General features: G+C 41.6%; 1 protein-coding gene across 1 annotated transcript in view; it reads left to right on the forward strand.

Annotated features, from left to right (window-relative positions):
- The window catches only part of syt7b (synaptotagmin VIIb), a 106,453-nt gene that overhangs the window by 30,552 nt on the left and 55,371 nt on the right, over positions 1-20,530 (forward strand). The window contains exon 3 of the mRNA XM_088296957.1: positions 13,460-13,563. Within this exon, the coding sequence (XP_088153083.1) occupies positions 13,460-13,563 (104 nt within the window). The remainder of the gene's footprint in view (positions 1-13,459; positions 13,564-20,530) is intronic.

Below are 20,530 nucleotides of genomic sequence, written 5' to 3' on the forward strand. Positions count from 1 at the left end.
ACTCCATTAAAAACGGGCATTATTGTGTACAGGATATTGTCACACTGCTCTGGAACACATCAGAAAAGCATTGTCAGTTCACACAGCCTCTCTCTCTCTCTCTCTCTCTCTCTCTCTCTGGCTGAGACAAAATGACATATGACACAGCTTTAATAGGAGATGGAATTAAGCTTGGCACACAAATAGATTTTTAACATTTAAAAAATGAGACATTACATAACATTAGAGACCCCACAAATGATGATGATGGGTTATGCTTACTGCTCTTCTCACGCCCGATTTACAAAAGATATAAAAACTCGCGCAAACTTGATTGCACATACAAATAGATGTGGACCCTTACCATGTGGCACAAACTGGTTTGCGTCTGCAAAACACTCTAAATTACCATGCAAACATTTTGAATGAGTAAATGTAAAAAAATAATTTAGTTCATACAATGTGATTCATCAAATCTGAGGTGAATGACAGGCACGTGCAAAGCAGGGGGAAATCGGTTCCAGTGTAGTGCAGGCAACTTGAGAGATGGTGGGGAGAAGTGTTCTGTGTGTGTAAACATTTTTGAAATGCCAACAAAAATTATTGCGACGTATCATCGAGTTCAGCAGTCCAATTCTAGAGTTTCTGCTTGATCTAAGTAGCCAGTCACAGTCAGGAGTCATGCCATATCAAAAAGGACAAAAGTCCTTTCATCACTGCATTTGTGTGCATCTCGGTCATTTCAGCACACTGTGGCAAAGCAGGATGAGTGCAAACCTCTACATTCAATTGCATGCCCTTAAGAGGAAAAAATAAATAAATTAAACAAAATCAAACATAATTATTAAAACTAATAATGGATTTTAGGCATTTGCTGTCTCCCCAAAATTATTGAAATGATAAATTTAGTACTAGTATGCCTCTTCCTCTACAACAAATTCCATCACTACAAAGTATCTTGTATTTTGCGCTTGTGGTGCTCTCTCAAATATTCCATGGTGGCCAAAAGCCCATTTTAAATATGGATAAGAGATGTGGAATGTGGGATATTTTGCATGCAAAATCACCACCACGACGGTGCCAAGCCAAGCTGAAATCCTCCTCACCTAAAATCCCATATTTTTTTCCCCCCAATCTCTCAATTATGTTTTGTCATTATTGGTCTGTGGCTCCATGGAGATCGCTATTGTCAAGTGACGTCAGAAGATTGTCCATGAAGTCGGGGTCCTTTTTTTATTTTCTGACATTGCAACTCGGTCCTCCCAGCTTCCTCGAATGCAGCAATCATGATTTGCCGTTATTGTCAAACAGTTAAATGCCTGTAATTCACATTTTATTTGTTGTAAGCTTCCAACCCCCCTCCGCAAAAAAGTTCTATATTTTCTAATGGTCCATAGTGCTTGTCCTCATTAGTGTCATTTGTAATACAAATAATACATACATTCATTTTCAAACGTATTTGAGGCTGAAAATGCAACAACAGCATTTAGCAGAAAGATCACACCATAAAGTTGCTCAAGAGGAGCAGAAGCTGCTCCATTTGACCTTTTGTGAGCATGACACGTTCTGTCTGAGCCGATGGAGTTCAACCACTTGTCCAGAAATGCAGATGCCACAGCCAACATTTTCCTTATTTCCTTCATTGTAACTGGCGTTTGTTTCAGATTACCCTCTCCATATTTTGTGTTTTAAAGAAAAAAAAAGTCAAACAGCTGTGCACCACTTCCCCCCAGTTGTAAACCTTGCCCTAAGAAGGTTTTCCTCTCTCCTGCTCCTCAACATATGTGCGTGAGTCATCATGATCTTTCAGAAGTCCACTCATCCGTAGCCTGCCTTGTCACACGGAGTAAACCTTTAGATCCTCCTCATTCCAAGCAACAGATCACATCCCTCCCACAAACACTTCTCACTGCTCTGCCTCCAGACTGTGAAAAACACACCTGCCGCTCAAGTATATTAGCTTATGAGACTGTATCACAAAACCACCAACTGTTTGCAGCGCTTCAGTTGTACTGAACCAAAACACATGAACATCTGTCTTTTGATATTTTTAAGAAGGGGACCGGAGGGTGTGTTCCAACTCCACTCCTCAGTCTCCCTGGGAAGCTCTATTCAGGAGTAGTGGAGAGGAGTGTTCGTCGGAAAGTCGAATCTCAGATTCAGGTGGAGCACCGTGTCAATTTTTTTTTTCCCCCGGAGAGTGATTTACTGCTATTTTGGTGGACTTACTTACAGGTAACGGCATAAGGACAATGAAGAAAGCCGTGATAAATACAGTGCTTTTACTGTATTAAAAATGAAATGTATATCTTGTCTCGTCTTCCTCAAAGACTGGGATTTCTCTTCTCTTCTAAACCAGTGGGAAAACCCTCATTTTCTATTTCTTTGTAGTTGCTGGTACATGAGAACTTCCAAATATGAGCACACTGTTGCACGTGAACAACCACTCACACCTAGGGTCAATATAGAGTGTCCCATATACCTCCCATACCATGTTTTGGAATGTGTGAGGAATCCGGAGTACCCGGTGAAAATCCACGTGGGCACGGGGAGAACACGCAAACGCCACACAGGAATGCCGGAACCCCTGAACTGTGAGGCGGACGTTCTAACCGGTCGTCCTCCGTGCAGCCCCTGTGCTGCTTAAATTCAGTCTTAAAATGGGAGGGAAAAATGCATAGCAAAACAAAAATATGAATAATACAGCACGTTATAATGCAATTTTTCCTGAGTGTAATCTAATAGCAACCCTAAAAAAATGTTATTGCTGTGTTTTTGTGCTGGTCTTGCTGGTACAACTGCACAAAAACACAGCAAAACCAATATGAGCAATATCCTGGGGAGGTTTCAGCAGGTTCATTCTGTCTTGCTAGGGAAGGCTTCAATTCTTCAGGGCTACTTCATGCAAACATCATCCAGGAAATTTCCAAAGGGGCTGAATTTTTCAAACACAAGTTGCTTTCTCTGAAGTCTGGCCGAAAATTAGACACAATTTTTACCTAAAATTATGGAGAACTCATTCAAATTTACTTGGAACATTGTACAGGCTAAAAAGCCATATGAAGAAGCAGAGCTCCGCAAAAACAGGCGAAAGAGAGCTAGAGAGTGAGGGGACAAAATGAGGGCAGTTCATGAGTAACATGTGTGGCGTTTGATATGTTTTATGTGGACACAGTAAAGATTGTGGCTCTTAGCTTCTGACTGGTTAGCCACCCCCGAGCTAGACGAAGTGGCTAGGGAGCGGGACGACTAACTTTCCCTTCTAAAGCTGCTACCCCTGTGACCCGACGCTTGAAAAGCGGAAAGGATGGATGGATTAATGATGGAACAATTTTTGAGAACCATCCAAACCATTCGGTTGAATCGTTTTGGTTCTTCGCGTATGTGTCCGATTCATCCATAGGCACAAGTATCATTTTTAAATTTGATTTGTTTTTTTTACTGGGAGCGGGGTTATCACACACTTATCTGCTCTGACTACTCGGGACCAATGGTGGTCACGCCAGTTGGTCAGTTATGAGTCTGTCATTATTTCAGGCTGACCCAGCCGCCCGCCACTATAGGCACTTGCCCGCGCTGCTCGCCGCTCCTTCCCCAGGCAATCTACATGGTTGATCTTGCCAATATGCTTGCCTCAGAGACCAAAGCCATGCAATTCCGAGGACACATGTAACCTACAACCTGGATTTGTACCTTCCTAGCCTTTGTATGATCGCAAAGACTCACCAGTGTCATCTCCCCATCCACCGATGTGATAGTTGTAAAACGCACTCCTGGTGCATCTGTGAAATTCAACCTGTTAAGCTTGCACATGTATCTCATTATGTCGTTTATCATCGTCAAAGTGAGATGTGAATTCCCTTGGATGGAATATTGACTGATAAACTGCCTTCACTACGATCCTGTCAGCTTGACCGCGTAAACAAATGCACATCAGCCATGTGATGTCTGGAATCAATCACACGAGTGTGTGATCCGTCTCCAGGTGCTGTAATTATATGACTGACTCATAAAAAAAGCAAACGGCAGAATAATGTGGCTTTCAATGCCCTTCAATGGGCTCTTTAGACTTACCCTATAGACTCCATAGAACGGGCTTCTTTGTCAACTTTTGTGGCAGCAGAGTGACTGACAAAGTTCAACAAGTGGTAGAATAATATGAAACCGTTAAGACTTTTATTATTTCATTCTGATTGGCCCTTGAGTTCTGTAGTTCCATGGGATCTTAGTCAGGTGAGCTTATTGGTAAAGGGCTTGACTTGAGTCGACACTACTCTATGGTATATTGCTGTTTCATCAGCAAGAAATTGTGTATTTACAATCCTCCCCCCCAAAAAAACAACAACAAAAAAAACACTCAATAGGTTTATGAATCTCAATGTGGGCCTTGCTCCCCGTAAAAAGCTCACAACTACCGTCCTTACAGCAGAATTAATTTTTCTTTGACCCACTCTTTGCAAAGAAAGGCACAGGAACTGCTTCTTGTCTTGTACTGGTTAGTTCTGTATACCATAAGAGTGAATTCTAGTAAGAAGCCTATAAACCTTAAAATGCCTTCTCCTCAACGGCCCCGGATAATGCTAGTGGCTTGAGCGAGACACGGGTCACCTCCCATGGTGCTTGACCTCCCCCACATTATTGTGACCTATAGCAAGAGATGCTGCTCTGCAGGTTGTATACGATCGAGAGTGCATATTCTATGAGTTGTACTAGACTCCAACAGCGGGCTGAATGAACCGAGCACAAGCTCATGAGCGCAGCAGGTGGAAAGAGAGGGGGCGCAGAGGGAGGAAAGGCATGGGCAGAAATAAGGATGGAAGAATTTGACAGAGAGGCAATGATGGAAGATGAGCCTTCCAGTCACTCACCTTTGCCAGCTCCATGCTGAGTTCACAGGCAAAGTTACTAGATTAAGTCAAAAACCTCAATATTGATAAGAGCATTTCTGGCCAAGAGAGAAACTGCAGATATTCTGTTTGCATTTTTAGCCTAACAACACTGCTGAGCCACTTAGACGGGAAATATCATGGCCCACCTGCTCTCAGTTCCCTCATTTGCTCTCCATGGTGCAGACTGTGGTTCTTGAGCGGTATCTGTGGTGAAATGTGAGTACGATTCCAAACAAATAGCACCAGCATGTCGTTTGTGACTGCAGATAGGCAGACAAGAATATTATTTTCAAATAAGCAGTTCATTTGTGGCATAAATCTTGGCATTGCCTCAAATGAAAATATTGCAGAGACAACGGTGTCTGCAAACAGGATGATGTGTAGACAAGAATAACAATGACAAAACACAGAGGCGGGCGGGGGGATCTGCAGCACTTCTGCTTCAACTGAAATATCACATTAATTGACTATTAACAAAATTATCTTTAATGATTTATAATCTGTCGTGCCTCTAAAACACAACGTTGAGTGTGAATGATACCATTAGAGTTATTGCAGCTTAACGACAAGAGTCTCTTGTTTACACTTGAAGCCACAGGAGGGACCAGTATGATACCGAACACAACACAGCAGGTGCCTCATCTACTGGTAATCCACATTGAACATTGCACAGCCATGGCATGCTGATTATTTAATGTCCGGCGTTCATATACTTTGTGTGTGTGTGTGTGTGTGTGTGTGGTGTGTGTGTGTATGAATATATATGTATATAATATATATATATATATATATATATATATATATATATATATATATATATATATATATATATATATATATATATATATATATATATATATATATATATATATATAGAGAGAGAGAGAGAGAGAGAGAGAGAGAGAGAGAGAGAGAGAGAGAGAGAGAGAGAGAGAGAGAGAGAGAGAGAGAGAGAGAGTGAGAGAGGCTATGTGAATCATCATCGTATAAAATGAGCATCCCTAAAAGGCTCACTTATTCAAATGTCGTAATAAAGATTTTCAGATTCTTCATTATACCGGTAAATGACAAGACAAGGAGTCGAAAGCAAGTCATGTCTCTTGTACTCTCCACGCAAAACTTAATGATTCAATTAGCAAGCAACTAGTCTTTAACCCTTTTCATCTCTATAATATCCTTGATCCAAGAAGTGTCTTACTCCCACCATTCACTGAACACTAGGAGTACCAGTATATATTTTTTTAAAGATAGAGGTCGCTGATAAATGTCTATCTCTTGTGGATCATCATACAGCCTGCGCCATAATTGAACAGGTTATCATCAACAAGGTCGAGAAATACCGTCAACGGTGAGGAGGTTGGCATGAGCAGCTAAAATGGCAGTGCTTAGCAGGAGTGGGGTTCAGTGGTGAGTTCGGAGTCGAGTTTGGGCCAGAGACTGCAGAGTGGGGACGCCCCTGCCGTGATGGCAGGGCAACATGAACAGGCTTGAGGCAGTTCATCCTGATTCATTGTCCAACACAAAGCTCTCAGTCCCTGCCTCCACCACCCAAAAAGGCCCCTCATAGTGGGGCTGGAACAGGGTGCAATGACTGTCGTAGTGGACCAAGACATACTTGGCTGATGGCAACTCTGGTGGGGAAGGCCGTGGTGAGATGTTGGAATGAGAACAAGATCGTCAGCAATCCCCCAGCGAACAGCACGATGAAAAGCAGCACACCACGTGGCTACAGAATTTTGGCGGAAGTCTACCGGAACACGCAATAGCTGGCTGGAAACCAGCTCAGCAGGTGAGGTCTGGAAGTCCTTCTTGGGAACAGATCTGAGATCAAGCATGACCCATGGGAGATGGTCAACCCAGTTGCTTTCATGGAACAATGAATCCGCTCACAGAGCCCTTTGCCTTGCGGGTGGTACGTGAAGTGACCCCCAAACCCTCAGCAACTGCTGTCCAATGTTCTGTTGTGAACTGTGGCCCCCACTCCACTGCCCACACACTTCTCCCAATGCAAAGTCTGTGGCATCTCTTGTGAGAGCGACCGAGGTACTGGGAGACGGGCGCGCCAGCAGAGATACCCACCTGCCAGTCTCTCACTACTTTTGCACACCCCAATTTCTCAGACCTTCCAGAACTCGTCCACAAATCCAAGCCCTCCACCTGCCTGCTTGATCCTCTCCCTACAACCTTTGTCAAATCCTACCTTTCCTCACTACTTCCTTTTATCTCTGCCATTTTTCAATATTCTCTCTCCACTGGCATTGAATGATAATTGTTCAAAACTACAGTTGTCACTCCCATTCTGAAGAAAGCTGGTACAAACCCCAACAACTACAATCACCTTGGCCCTATCTCCAATCTATCATTCATTTCAAGTCCTTGAAATAGTAATCGCCACTCAACTCCATTCTCATCTACCTGCAATAAACTTTGCGAGCCTTTTCAGTCTGGTTTCCGTGCCCTTCACATCTGTGAAACACCTGCTAGAAATTAATTCTGATCTCCTCACTGCAACTGACTGCGGCTCACTTTACATTCTCATCCTTGACATGAGTGCGGCCTTTATCACCACCTCACACACCCTCCTCCTCAATAGACTCTCATCCATTGGTATTACCCACACCGCCCTGGGTTGGTTCCATTTATACCTGAAAGACCACGACTCAATTCACCCAGCTAAAATTCTTTCCAAGTCCCACCCAGTCACCTCAGGTGTGCCTCAAGGCTCTGTCAGGAGCCCCCTATTATGTATTATCTTACTCTTTCCCCTTGGCACCACTTTCCAAAAATGTAATATCTTTTTTCATTGCTTTGCAGATGACACCCACCTCTATTTCTCCTACATTTCACTCCCTCCCTCCTTCCTCACTTCCAGTTTTATTGAAACTCAATGCCTGCTTCCCTTATAACTTTATGAAGCTTAACAGCAACAAAACTGTACTTCTTCTTTTTGTTACATAATCTATATCAGAGGTATTCAATTAAAAGTCACAGAGGTCCACGACTAAAATTTCTTCCAATTAAAAGGTCCGAACAAAGTCCAACTTTCCTTAATGTCTAGCCTATGTTTACATTTTTAGTTTCAATATTTAGTCATTTTCAACAGAGCGCACTTATATACTAAATATTTAGCAATGTTCACATTTAACACCTTTGCCAGTCAAACAAATATAAGGCGTGTATTTCACATTCAAGAAAATGTGGCTCCAGGAACTTAAGTTTGCCACTTCCAGAAAAAAAACAGTCAAATATCTCCTGCAGAAATATATCAAGTGCTAAGCATTGCGTTAACATCTTTAACCTTTTTTTTCTCAAATCAAAGAGTTATCACCCTAAAAAAAACGGAAAGCCTAATTATTCAAGTAAAACAGGTCAACATTTTCAGTACACAATCAATAAAAATGGCTGTCGTCATGAAAAACTAATTCAAAATGAGCTTTGACACCACCTTTTCTTTCTAATATTTTTTTAACTTCTCTTAATGAGAAAAATGAGTTTGTGAATGCCCTGCCAGTGACTTAATTCTGGGTTGGAACGGAGTCAGGGCCATTGGGATTTGGTAGATTATTTCACACATCTGGCCTTTGTGTTTTCCTTTAAATAATGTTTGTGCAACCGTATTTAAGCACTCCTTCACAACTTCCCCATCACTTGAATGTTTTTTTATGTTTCCTCAAAATCCATGATACTTTTAGTGAACATTCGTTTGCATGCCGCTGGGCTGTAAACGAAAATGTAAAAATCTCTTATACTGCACTCGAAGTTCGATGTTTTTGCGTGTGCTCACCTCAAACTTCAGCGGATAACTTTGCAAAAAAGGGCGGTGCTTTGTTTCGTAGTGGCGCTTCGCAATGTTGCGACGTTTTCGGAGCATATGATGCACACTGGTTTTGAATTGGCTGCAGCCAGAACGAAACTAAATTTCTCCGTCCATTCATTTAAAACAACACGCATCGACCTTGTTAACTTTTTAGCAAGGCATACTGTCAGCAGCACTCTCTTCCGGTCTGCTGCGCAATTGGCAGTGGATCGTAAACAAAAGGTTTGATTGGCTTAAATCAGTGACGCCTTTTCCGTATTAACTAGAATTGCAGCGCCAACGTTTGCGAATGCGCCCTGAAAAAAATTAATCGTAGAGCGGTCATGGGTCCGGTCCGAACCATCGCGCGGTCCGGGTCCGGATCCAGACCGCGGTCCGCCATTTGGTGATGCCTGATCTATATTATCCAAAGTTAACAGTTTTCCCATGTCCATTGGCCACCCCCTAATTTCCCCTTCCTCGCAGGTCAAGCGACTGGGTGTCATACCAACCAGTACACTATCTTTCCGTTAGTATATCAGTAACATAACCCGGTCAGCCTACTTCCACCTGCGCTACATCATTGATGGCCCCTTCTGGTTATTGCTTTGCGGAATAAAGAACAATGTGGCAGTCATAAAAAGCTTGCAGCATTGCCTCTAGAGCAATCGGCGCTAGATGACCAGATGATGTATTGCGAAATTGATGTCGGCATACGTGGTATATGCAACCACTAAATGAAAGTCGTTCAATCTTTAGTGAGGAACCTACCCGAGGATAGCTCTGTACAATACAATACAGCATGTGACTAAATGGACTAATCACAAGAAATGGTAGTGTCCAGATTTCTATGTGCAAAGTAAATTTTGGAGATGTGTGCGAAATGGGTTGCAGACCGGTCACACAGGTGCCGCATGAGACAATGCGGCGGTCACATGCTGCTCTAGTGTTGGGTCATTCTTGAACGATTTGTTCAAAAAGAACAAAGCTTTTCAGTGAACGTGAGAGAATGCTGTGGGATAGAACACAGCCAGTTCCCCTCATTCATTTAAAATCAGGGCATGCAAAGTGCACCCAGTGCTTCACATTGTAGAAGCAGAAATTGACTCACTGATGTCCGTGCATGAGGTTTGTGCCCGTAAGGAGCATTTATACAGGTAAACTGCAAGAGCTCCCTTCATGGATGATTTTGAAGGTCATACACGTTACATTGGCAATTGGAGACTGACTTGTACCCCGATCGCGCATCCATGTTTGCAAGCAAAGACATTTGAAAGTTTTTGCAAGTGTGTGTGAATGTATTGATTAAACGTGCAATACAATACAACTTCATTAATATAGCACATTTCACAACAGCTGGAGCTATAACAAAGCGCTTTCCGTATGCCTTTGTATAAATTAGCGAGAAATTAGAAGACAAATTAAAACACATGCAATAGATGGCAGAAGAGTCAAAAGCTAAAGAATAAAAATGTGTCTTTAAACGCGTTTTAAAAGTGGACTGAGAGCGGGCTTGCCTAACATTTAATGGAAGCTCATTCCATAGGGGCGGACCGGCAACAGAAAAGTTGCGATCTCCCTGAGGCTGCGCTTAGTCCTCGGTACCTCCATCAGCATTTGGTCAACAGACCTGAGGCAGCGGTGCAGGTGCGCTCAGAGAGGTACACTGGGACGAGGCCATTTAAAGATTTGAAGACGAAGAGAAGTATCATGAAGCGAACTCTGAAGTGTACTGGGAACCAGTGAAAAGAGGCCAAGATTGGGTTATATGATCCGCCTTCTAAGCTCCAGTTAAAAAGCGAGCAGCAGCATTTTGGACCAGTTGGAAGCGCTTGAGGGGGGGACTGGCTGACTCCAAAGTAAATTGCATTACAGTAATCTAGCCTGGACGTAACAAAGGCATGGATTTCTGTACTGCTGGGAAAAAAAGGACTTCAATTTAGCCAGCTGCCTAAATTGAACAATTGAACAACAACACTGATTTTCCGATTTAATTTAAAATCACTGACCAGTTTAAAACCAAAGTTTGTGACTGTTGGCTTTAGATAAGCCAGAACGTAGAATAAATGCCAAAACCATGCGCAAGTCAATACTCCGTGGCATTATGGGAAATAAGCCTGTGCTTTTAGAATTTAGCCTACATTTTCTAGTCAAAAATGTTTCCTCCACAAAGGCAGTTCCACGCTTCCATATGTATGCTGATGGTGTGGTCATACTTTTATGTGAAAAAACGAGAGAGGCTCTCAAGTAAGTGAAATCATAAATCGATTTTTATTTTCGCCCCCCCGACATTTCGGTCAAGCAGCCCCTTAGCCCCGGGAGAGAAAAAAAATCCTGCTATCGTGCCTGCTCGGCATGAAAATGAAGAGGTGTCTTTCTATGAAAATAGACCGACTGGTCTCAGTTTGCATCAGGGGTCTCAAACACCGGTTGTCGAGGGCCGCTTTCCTGTGCGTGTTTTGTGTGAGGTCTCCTCCTGCAACATACCGGATTCAAATCATCAAAATAGTTATTAGGCCCCTGCAGAACTTGCTGATGGGTTTGACACCCCTGCTTTCCGTGGTCTTGACTGCAAATACTGAACCAAACCACACTACTTGGTGGGTCTTATGAGCCCTGCTGATGTTTTCCCGCACTTCAAAAAAGATTTTTACATTGGAGAAGAATCTCTTGGGTTATAAATAGTAGAAGGACATATTCAGTCAATTTATTTAATCTGCACATTATAAACTGATTGCTAATGAATCAAGCGTTGAATTGAGAAAAGGCATTTGATTTTACAACTGTAATCTCTGCTGCCAAACTGAAGGGAGAAAAAAAAAAACTCTGGCCTTGAATATTAATTACCACTACGTACTCCACTTCTTATGCTTCACTGATCTAAATGAGATATCAACCAAGAAACGTGTCCTGATGTTAAGCAATATACTGATAGATATGCAAGGGGTAGCATTTTTTGTTTTTGTTTGACTTTCAACGTGAGATGTATCAGTCACTTAAAGGAGGAGTCACTTTCAACAGTCAATACCGCCCGAAGACAGCTTTGATAAGCTCCAGCGACCTTAGTGAGGATAAGCAGTTCAGAAAATGGATGAATGGATGGACGGAAAGGTTTATGTGTTTGTATTTCATAGGTTCACATTTTGAAAACTCTTTAAGTGTTTACTGTTTCTGTGAGTGTGAGGAAGCAGGTATCTCAAATAAATACCCCATAAACATGGCACCAAGCATCACAGTATTCCAAATATCAATTTATTTACTGCGTATATTATGTGGGCAACACGGCATTGGACTCGTGGTCAGCACATCTGGCTCACCGTTTTGAGGTTCAGGGTTTGAATCTCCACTCTGGTCTTTCTGTGGAGTTGGCATGGTCTGCCTGTGCTTGCGAGGGCTTTCATCGCGTAATCCATCGACAGTGTGCGCCCAGCGATTGCCTGGCGACTGTTCCAGGGTGTACCCCACCTCTCGCCCAAGTCAGATGGGATAGGCTCCACCCCATCTGTGACCTGATTGAGGACAAGCAGTGACCACTATTTTATAATAGTACTAGCTGCACAAAACCCAAAAAAACAAAACTATAATGTAACCCTGATAAAAGACTAGGAGTCAAATTTCTTGCGGGCCAACCATAAGCAGCTATACAAGAAGTTGCTGAGTAATCATAGAAAAATACAATGTTGTAAAAAGGTCACTCTAGGGCAGTTGCTGTCAAATGTTTAACAAGTAGAAAAAAATAAAAATACTAGAATACAAATAATACTATTAAAATTCTATTTAATGGTTTGTCAAATTTCTTTGATGACATTCTTTAAATGAAGGCTTGCTGTAATTGTCACTAATGTAAAGGGTGCGCTAGTACACCAATATTTGTAATAAAAATGTGTGGGAATGTGTCTAGATTTCCATGGCAAAGTTTAGGACACTACAGTGTTCTCTTTAAGTGAATAATCTAAATTAAGATTGCGTAAGGCACAATTAAAGTTGCTTGAAGTAATTGGGTGTTTCCTCATTCAAACACCAGCTGCTTCTCGAGTGCATGTATACCCACCACCATGGGCATGTGGACGAATGCCTAAATGTAAGATTGAATGTACTGCACTGGAAAGCATGTTTGATGCAAGTAAAGGGTGGAGATGAAATATGTATTAAAAAAGTGGAGTGTGCTATAATTTTGTTAAAAATGTTTGCCTAAATCTAGTGTCTCAATTCGGCTTAAAACATTCATGAGTGTTCATGATGCACAAGTGGGCTTAGGAAAAAAAATGGAGGGGATAAAACAGTGACTCAGTGGTTTGATTAATTTTGCAAGTGGTAAGAATCTGACACCCGTGAGCTCACTGTTTGCAGTGTCCAGTGTCTCTAATTGAAAGAAATATAGAAGAGGTTTTCATCCATCAAGGCGGCAACCAAGTTGCTAAAGGCTTTACAACAGAGAGTATCTGCCAGAGAAAACGGAAGCGAGTAATTGCATGGCTTGTGGTCCTTGATATGATCTCTTCCTGACATGTGCACATTGTCTATTTATACATTACACAGAACATGAGCATGAAACAGTTCTCTTGCTTTTTAACACTTCTCGGTCTCGCCGATAACAACTATCGGATGATGATGAATAGAGACGAAAACCAGGCCAGAGCATCATCGGGCTTTGCTCCCAAGTGCAACTATGTGTTCCTATCATATGGACAAGTCTGTTAGTTCCTCAAGCCAACACAAAAGCAAGAACTCAATCCAAAGATGTTTTAACTGGAACCTCAAGTCACGTTCTTCTCTTTGTGTGCCCCCCACTTAGGTTCAGTGTCTCTCAGTGTATTCCTGGTGTCTTTGGCATTTCTAGTATGTGCCCTTTGGCTGGTCGCTCTTTGTGGTGTCTGCACGTGGTGTCAGCGTAAACTGGTAAGTAACTGTGTTTATTTCTGTCAGTTGCTATGTCACTCATTCCAATCCACAATCCGCTATGAGAGCATACATACCAGAGCAAATGTTTCTGCTTATGTAAACATTTTTTGAAATGTCAACCATGTTTTTTTTCAACATATTGTTTATTCGGGAAGCAATTTTGTGGATACTGAATGAAGTTAAGGCTGACTTAGAGCCAGCCACAAGAAGGAGTGATGCTTGTCACGTATGACAAAAAAGAAAATCCTTTCATCTCTGGTTATCCATATGTCTGGGTCATTTCTTAGCATAGCAACATTTGCTACTGGCCTCTCGCAGAGATATTTGCCAGATGTTGTGTCACGTGTCATCATCTACACCGTTTATCGTGTACATGGTTGTGAGGGGGTGCTGGAGCCTATCCCAGCTGACTACGGGTGAAAGGCTCACTACACCCTGAACTAGTCACCAGCCAGTCGCAGGGCACACAAGTCAGGCGAGTGTACCACTACACCATGTGTGATTGAGACACGGGCTGGTAAACACTTCAAGTATAAGTGTGCAAACTTCTTTCTGCACTAAATGATTCGAAACAATTGGAACAAGATATCACACTCGCTCACACAGGTCCCTGCTGATGCTGGTTACACACATTTTCTCTCCCTTGCAAACAGGGGTGCGCAGAAGCGGTGCACAGCCGCTCATGCGCACTGGAAACATTCGATTGCGTACCAGGTTCGAGCCAGTCACTGTGCATTTGCATATTAAGCAAATTGCAGCTCCGTCAGTCAGCGGTCAGGCTTCAATTCGAAGTCAAGTTAGCCGCCACAATTGCTTCTGAAGGCCAAATTCAAAATAAAAAGCAAAGGAAGGCATTCATGTCCACGTACAATATTACCTGATTTGCTTTTGTTTTGATGTTGACACTCGCCGTGCGATGTATAGAAGCCTATGAGCAACCGTTGTGGTGGCTGGCTTGATTACCCTGTCTCCCTGCTAATGCTTTGCTGTAAGTAAACATTAGTTTAGTGTTTATCATCTCCCATGGACCTTGGAAGATGTTACAATGCAGTGTTTTCAAAATGTCATTTAGTACAGCCACTTCACCTCAATGGACCGCCAATATGAAAAAATACTGCTTTCACATAATTTGTCACTCTTGACAGACCATTTGAACATATTCAACATGGACTATTTTTGGCTTCCCTCTAGACCAGCAACACTACAACAGCAACCACAGATACATTTATTCCAGTTTACTTGGCCCGCCTGGGGTGGTCAAGTTAAAATGCAATTGTCTTTTTTTTTTTAAAACTCTATTGGTAGCACGGTAATGCACCCATTTCCTGAGAGAAGTGGTGATTGGAGTGGGAGTAAATTCTAAACATGCTTTTTATACACCCTATGGAGACAATATAATGAACATTACCAATAAAAGTGTCCTGAGTCCACACGCATACGAATATTGACAGCCATATCAGTTTGTAGTGCGCATGTGTGCAGTGAGAGACAAATACAGAAGTATTGTGTGTGTGTGTGTGTGTGTGTAGCAGTATGCGGCTTTGTACAAGCAACGATAGAGGATACAATATATATATATATATATATATATAAATATATATATATATATATAGTTGAGTGAAAATAAGCATCTTAAGTTGAGTTTAATGAGAATAAGGAACGAGTGCCATAAATAAAGCTATCTCTGCATTAGGACCCTCTTTGTTGTTTGTTTGCCGAACAAATCCCACCATCACTTCTCTGCGTCTCCCCAACATGTAAACTGGTTTCAAAAGGCTGCAAATGTTGTCTGGTGGACATCGTCTGTGAATTTGCCTCACGTAACAATGAGAGGCTGATCGAGGTTCTGGGACGCTAGTGGATAACTTTGTATACTCGGCATTGTTTGGGGGAGAAAAAAAGCTTGAGGCGTGGATTTGTGCATATTGATGGCTAAATACAGCTGCAACTACATGTGCTGACATGACCGTTCCCATTGGCTCTAAGTCATGCCCACCTCACACTTTTGTCATCCTTGTTTTTCACCTATTATTTATGGAAAGAAATAATTGCATATGAATAATTACTTTTTCTACCTTATTAGAAAAAATGTTGATTACCGTTTATTAACATGAGTGAAAACTCTAAAACCTGTGAGAATGGATGGTCTTTTGATTAGCTGGCGACCAATCCAGGGTGTACCCTGCCTTTCTTTTGCCTGAAGTCATCTGTAATAGTCTGTAGCCCACCTGCAACTCTAGTGATGATAAGCGTTATTGAAGATAGAATGAACGAATAACAGAATTGAAGTGAATTTAAGCAAATTTATTTCAGAAGCACATATTAAACTGTTTGTCCTCGGTGTTAATTAATATGCAGGAAGTAGCTCGCAGTTTAAAAAATCTTGGTAAACCTGAGCGTATGTCATCTTGCGCAACCTGTTTCTTTCCCAGTCGTGATGCAAATTCCAAAGACATATCTTTTTCTTTTATACTTTGGTTGGTGGGGAAATCTAAAAGTACTACAGGACAAACAGATGGCTTTAATGACAAATATATTTCACATTTTGTGGCCTGCCATGTTGTAGCCCGTAACATTTGGCCATAGAAAGTGAACTGCACTCACGTGGGCAGTCACACATTTGTTTCCATGACTCTGTGACCTTGGACACAATGTGTTCAGTGAGTGTTTACTTCATGTTGTTCATGCAGAGTACAAGGCTCTGGAGCCAAAGAAAGGTTTGCATATTTGTCCCTGACAGCAAGCACAATTGAAAACTTTACTGCGCTCTGTAATCTGCGCTTTGTGGGCCACAAGCTTTGTGTGTAGTGGCTGCTTTCCTCATGCCTCCAGTGCTATATTTATGATTCATATGCTAATAACAATCACTCGGAGCAATTGGCTCGGCTGCTGGAGCAAATGTGATTCTACCTATACAGTTCGATCCTCATCACATCATATTTACTTTGTGTGCTATAAACCGGGGATACATAAAGTCAACATACCGCTTTAAAAGACCAGATATTTATGTTATGCTTTGATTTTTACGTTAGAGGAGTTTTTTACAGTTTGGAACAACTGCACAAGATTTGAATTTGTAAAAATGAGCCTGAAAAGTCACAAAAGCTGCGATTTTCAATTGCTGACATTCAGTACATGACTTGAGATTTAAGTGTATTGCGCAAGAGCTTGGTCACCCGTTTTTTTCCGTTTAATTATTATTTTTGCACTTATTACGAAAGAAGGCCCACTCTTAACAAGAACAGGGTGAGCAAAACACAGTAAGAGAATATACATTTGAAGTTAATAGACGTGAAAGCGGGAAAACTCCAGTGTCACCATCTACATTGTAGTATGTATCGTTGCTTTTAATCAACATTAAGGCACAGTAGTGATTTGTTGGTTTTGCAAATTTATTTTTTTAATTTTTTTCAGGAATGTCCAAAAGGGCACAGCTCCGATAATCGTCGTCAGTTAATATCCATCCATCCATTGCCTATCCAATCGCAGTTGACTTTGGCAACAGTTGGTGCCAGTTTGTCGCAAGGACATATAAAACAAACATTTCCAGTCACATTGACAACTACGGAGACAATATTTGATTCCATGCAGACCAGTACTCCTTCCATCTGACGATTAGTAAAGATTTTTTTGTTAAATTGCCTGACCTGTCTTCATTTTCTCCACAATTTCATCTATAGTTTCCAGCAGATTGGAGAGAATATTACTGCCACAGGAATGAAAGAATGAGGTGGAACACCAACTCAATACTACTGTGAGAGCAGTCAACTCATAGCTCGAAATTGGTCTTCACAGTGTGAGCACTTAGCGGTAAATTGTTCACTTTGACTTTCTGTGGAAGGCAATTTACCTGTGCAGTGTAGTAATAATAGTTAGGGGAAAAAAACATCTAAAATTGCTTGCGTGCCTAACTTAAGTCAACCGGGATTGGCTTCTGCTTCCTTCAGATAAATAAACTGGATGGACGCGTCATGATTCACTTGAAAGAACTTCATCAGCAAGTGGAGTAAATGTGGGATGAATGTCAATATTGTATTCAACCATCGCATTTCTTGGCAGAATTTTAGGAAAACATAACTAAGGGCTCGTAAAAACATGTATAACTCGGCCCTCACGATTAAAATGGTTAATGTAAAAACAAATCAAAAGTACCCAGAGTGGGGTAACCAGACAACGCAAAACATTTCAAAGGCAAGATGTGCCATGCGGAGGGACCTTTGCCGAAAAGATTCACTGCTGAAATAAATTGGAAAACGTGCCTTTGTCATGAGCTTGAAAGGCTGCTCACGTGTGCGTCGCAAAAACTCAGTCTTGTGTCTGTCAACAGTTTCATTTCCACTGTAAATATAAGATAACATATGCAACCTCCTACTTCTTAGAGGGGCCAAAGCATGAATATTAATTATTTTAGTGGCTATTTTTCTCACCCGGAAGTAGGACACTTGGTTCACTAAAACCCTTTCATGACGTCGTCCTAAAGCTTGTTGCACCTATCTGAGTCACCGCCCACGAAACGGTAATGAACCGTTAACACGAGGCAGACTAGTGCCGCTTTTCATGACCCCCAAACAGCCCCACGCCACACACCACTCCACTTGGCCCGGCACCACACCGCACGGCCTCCGTTGACTTTACAACAGGCGCGCGGCGGGATGGAAGCGGCCCTGATAGCAACGCTCGAAGCGTGTTAAGTTCACATGGCACGTCTCAGCCACTAAAATATGAATTGGCTTTGCATGATGGGGCCATGTCGCAAAGGACAGCCCATCAAATGCACAGGAGGAGAAGCTTTCACATGGAGACCAAGAACTCAATTTACAGGTTTAAGCTTACAGTAAATACAATATATTGTGTTTGACATCAACATTGAAGCATATTTACAATTTCGTATGTACCATGGGTGAAGTAGCGTAACTGTGATTTCACAAGCGAAATGCAAAGCTCACGGCCATTCATTCATTCAGAATGAGCGCTTACTGTCATTCATCCATCCCCAAGGCGAGAGTCACAATTGTCTGACCAGAGAAACGGCGATGCTCCTCTTCACCGGCCGAAAACCTCTCATTCAAATGAAGGGGACTCGGCGTATGAAAGGAGTTTCTCCCCAGCACCAATGTAATCATGAAAATGTTTCCTTTTTGGCTATGTGAAAAAAGTGGGCGTGTGTTTAATCTAGAGGGGCGGTACTGGGGTGGCTCCTTTACGTCTAAAAATGAGGTCTTTTTCTTGGATTGGACCGAGCGGTTGCTTACGGGGGCTGAATGAGCAGGACACCACAGAGATGAGTGAATGGAGGTAAAGATCACTTTGAGGGTGTTTTGGGTGAAAAATTAGCCTTTTCAAATGCTTAAAGGCTCAAGTAAGCTGATTTAGCATGATGTGGCCCTTTTAATGGCAAGATAAGATAAGATGTCCTTTATTAGTCCCACAATGGGGAACTATCACTATCTTTGTAAACTCATTGTTTATCTGTGCTTAGCCGTATGTTATCTCTGTCAGTATTTCATTCAAAATAGTCTTGTTTTCATTTGCCCTATTTCTCCATGTCCTTGTCAAAGTGTCACCAATTTTGTGTTTTTTTTATGCTTCCATGATGCCCGGTGCATTTCCATCTTTTCTTTTTTTTTTTTTGTCTTCAGCATAAATATGTTGTCTTTTCTGTTTATTTCCCCTCCAAAGGTAAAATATATAAACGACTAAATCGTTGTTTTATTCCAATAAAATCACACAAGTATTATTATTGTAAATATAATTTCATTTTGAAAGTAGCTTGATTAATTAAAGGGTATTGCTTTAAAGTCCAGAGGTCCTGGGATCCTATTCCAACTAAACGCTCACTCTGATAATCTCCCTGACTATCTCCCTACCATCAAATGCAAGTTAAATTAATTAAGAAACTCGAACTTCTCCTTAGTTATGAGTGTTAAGGATTGTTTATACTGTATGTGTACGACGATTGACTGGCTAACAATCAGTGGTGTACTTTCGCTCTTGCCCAAAGTCAGCTGCCCTGCCCACCCATGTCCACATCTGAAGCCTCTCTGGATTTTAGGAAGTTTCCTTTACTGTCCAAACAGGTCACCTGGAAGTACTTGGCGAATTGGTCGCTCAAATTCTAAAAATGTCTCGATGCAACGTTGAGGTCACCTATAGCGAAGGTTGCTCCTGACCAGGGGAAGCAACAGACTACTGACGAAGTTTACAAAGAAGAGTGTCTCGATGAAGACCTTAAAAATAATAATCATAAAAAAAATAGTACAGAATAGTATATTTTAACAAACATGCATCAGGAATAAAGTCCTACAGAATGTTAAAAAAAAAAGGCTAAAAAATTGTCAGACTAACATTACTATACACACAGAAAATAATGATATCAACAAAAAATATTATAAATCGTGGTGGGCACGTCAATCCGTCAATATCACTCTGTCATTATTTCAGGCTGGCCCAGCCCATCATCATCGACGACAGCCAATTAGCGTCAAGAACGTAATTGCTATGTTACACGCACACGCACAAAAACACACACACAATATGGTGAATGGTGAAATGAAAGCAAGGTCATTGCGGTTGGTGTGGCCTAAAGGTATACAACAATGTTTTCATTTGTTTGTTTGTTTTTTTTAACTCATGTCTGCTTGCACGAATAGTATGTCCTCAAAGCCACCACCACCGACAGATTGCCTTGGCCCACCTGAAATAATGATGGAATGATGACTTGACTCACTGATTATTAAATACAGCAGTGTATATGGACGATAAAAGTAAGAGAAAGATGACAGAAAATGAAAAGGCAGCAGGTGAGAGACTTGATCATCTATACTCACCATCTTGCGATAACATCGTTAAGGAAAAATGTATTATTAAAGTAGTGGCTGACGTATCACAGTAGATCAAGGCCTATAACAGTCAGGTTTTGGTTTAGTTCAAGTTTCATCTTGATTAAATGCTGCAACCGCAAAAT

The sequence above is a fragment of the Idiotropiscis lumnitzeri genome, chromosome 5 (assembly GCF_059441095.1).
Source record: "Idiotropiscis lumnitzeri isolate Australia: NSW breed Sydney's pygmy pipehorse chromosome 5, RoL_Ilum_1.0, whole genome shotgun sequence".
Lineage (NCBI taxonomy): Eukaryota > Metazoa > Chordata > Actinopteri > Syngnathiformes > Syngnathidae > Idiotropiscis > Idiotropiscis lumnitzeri.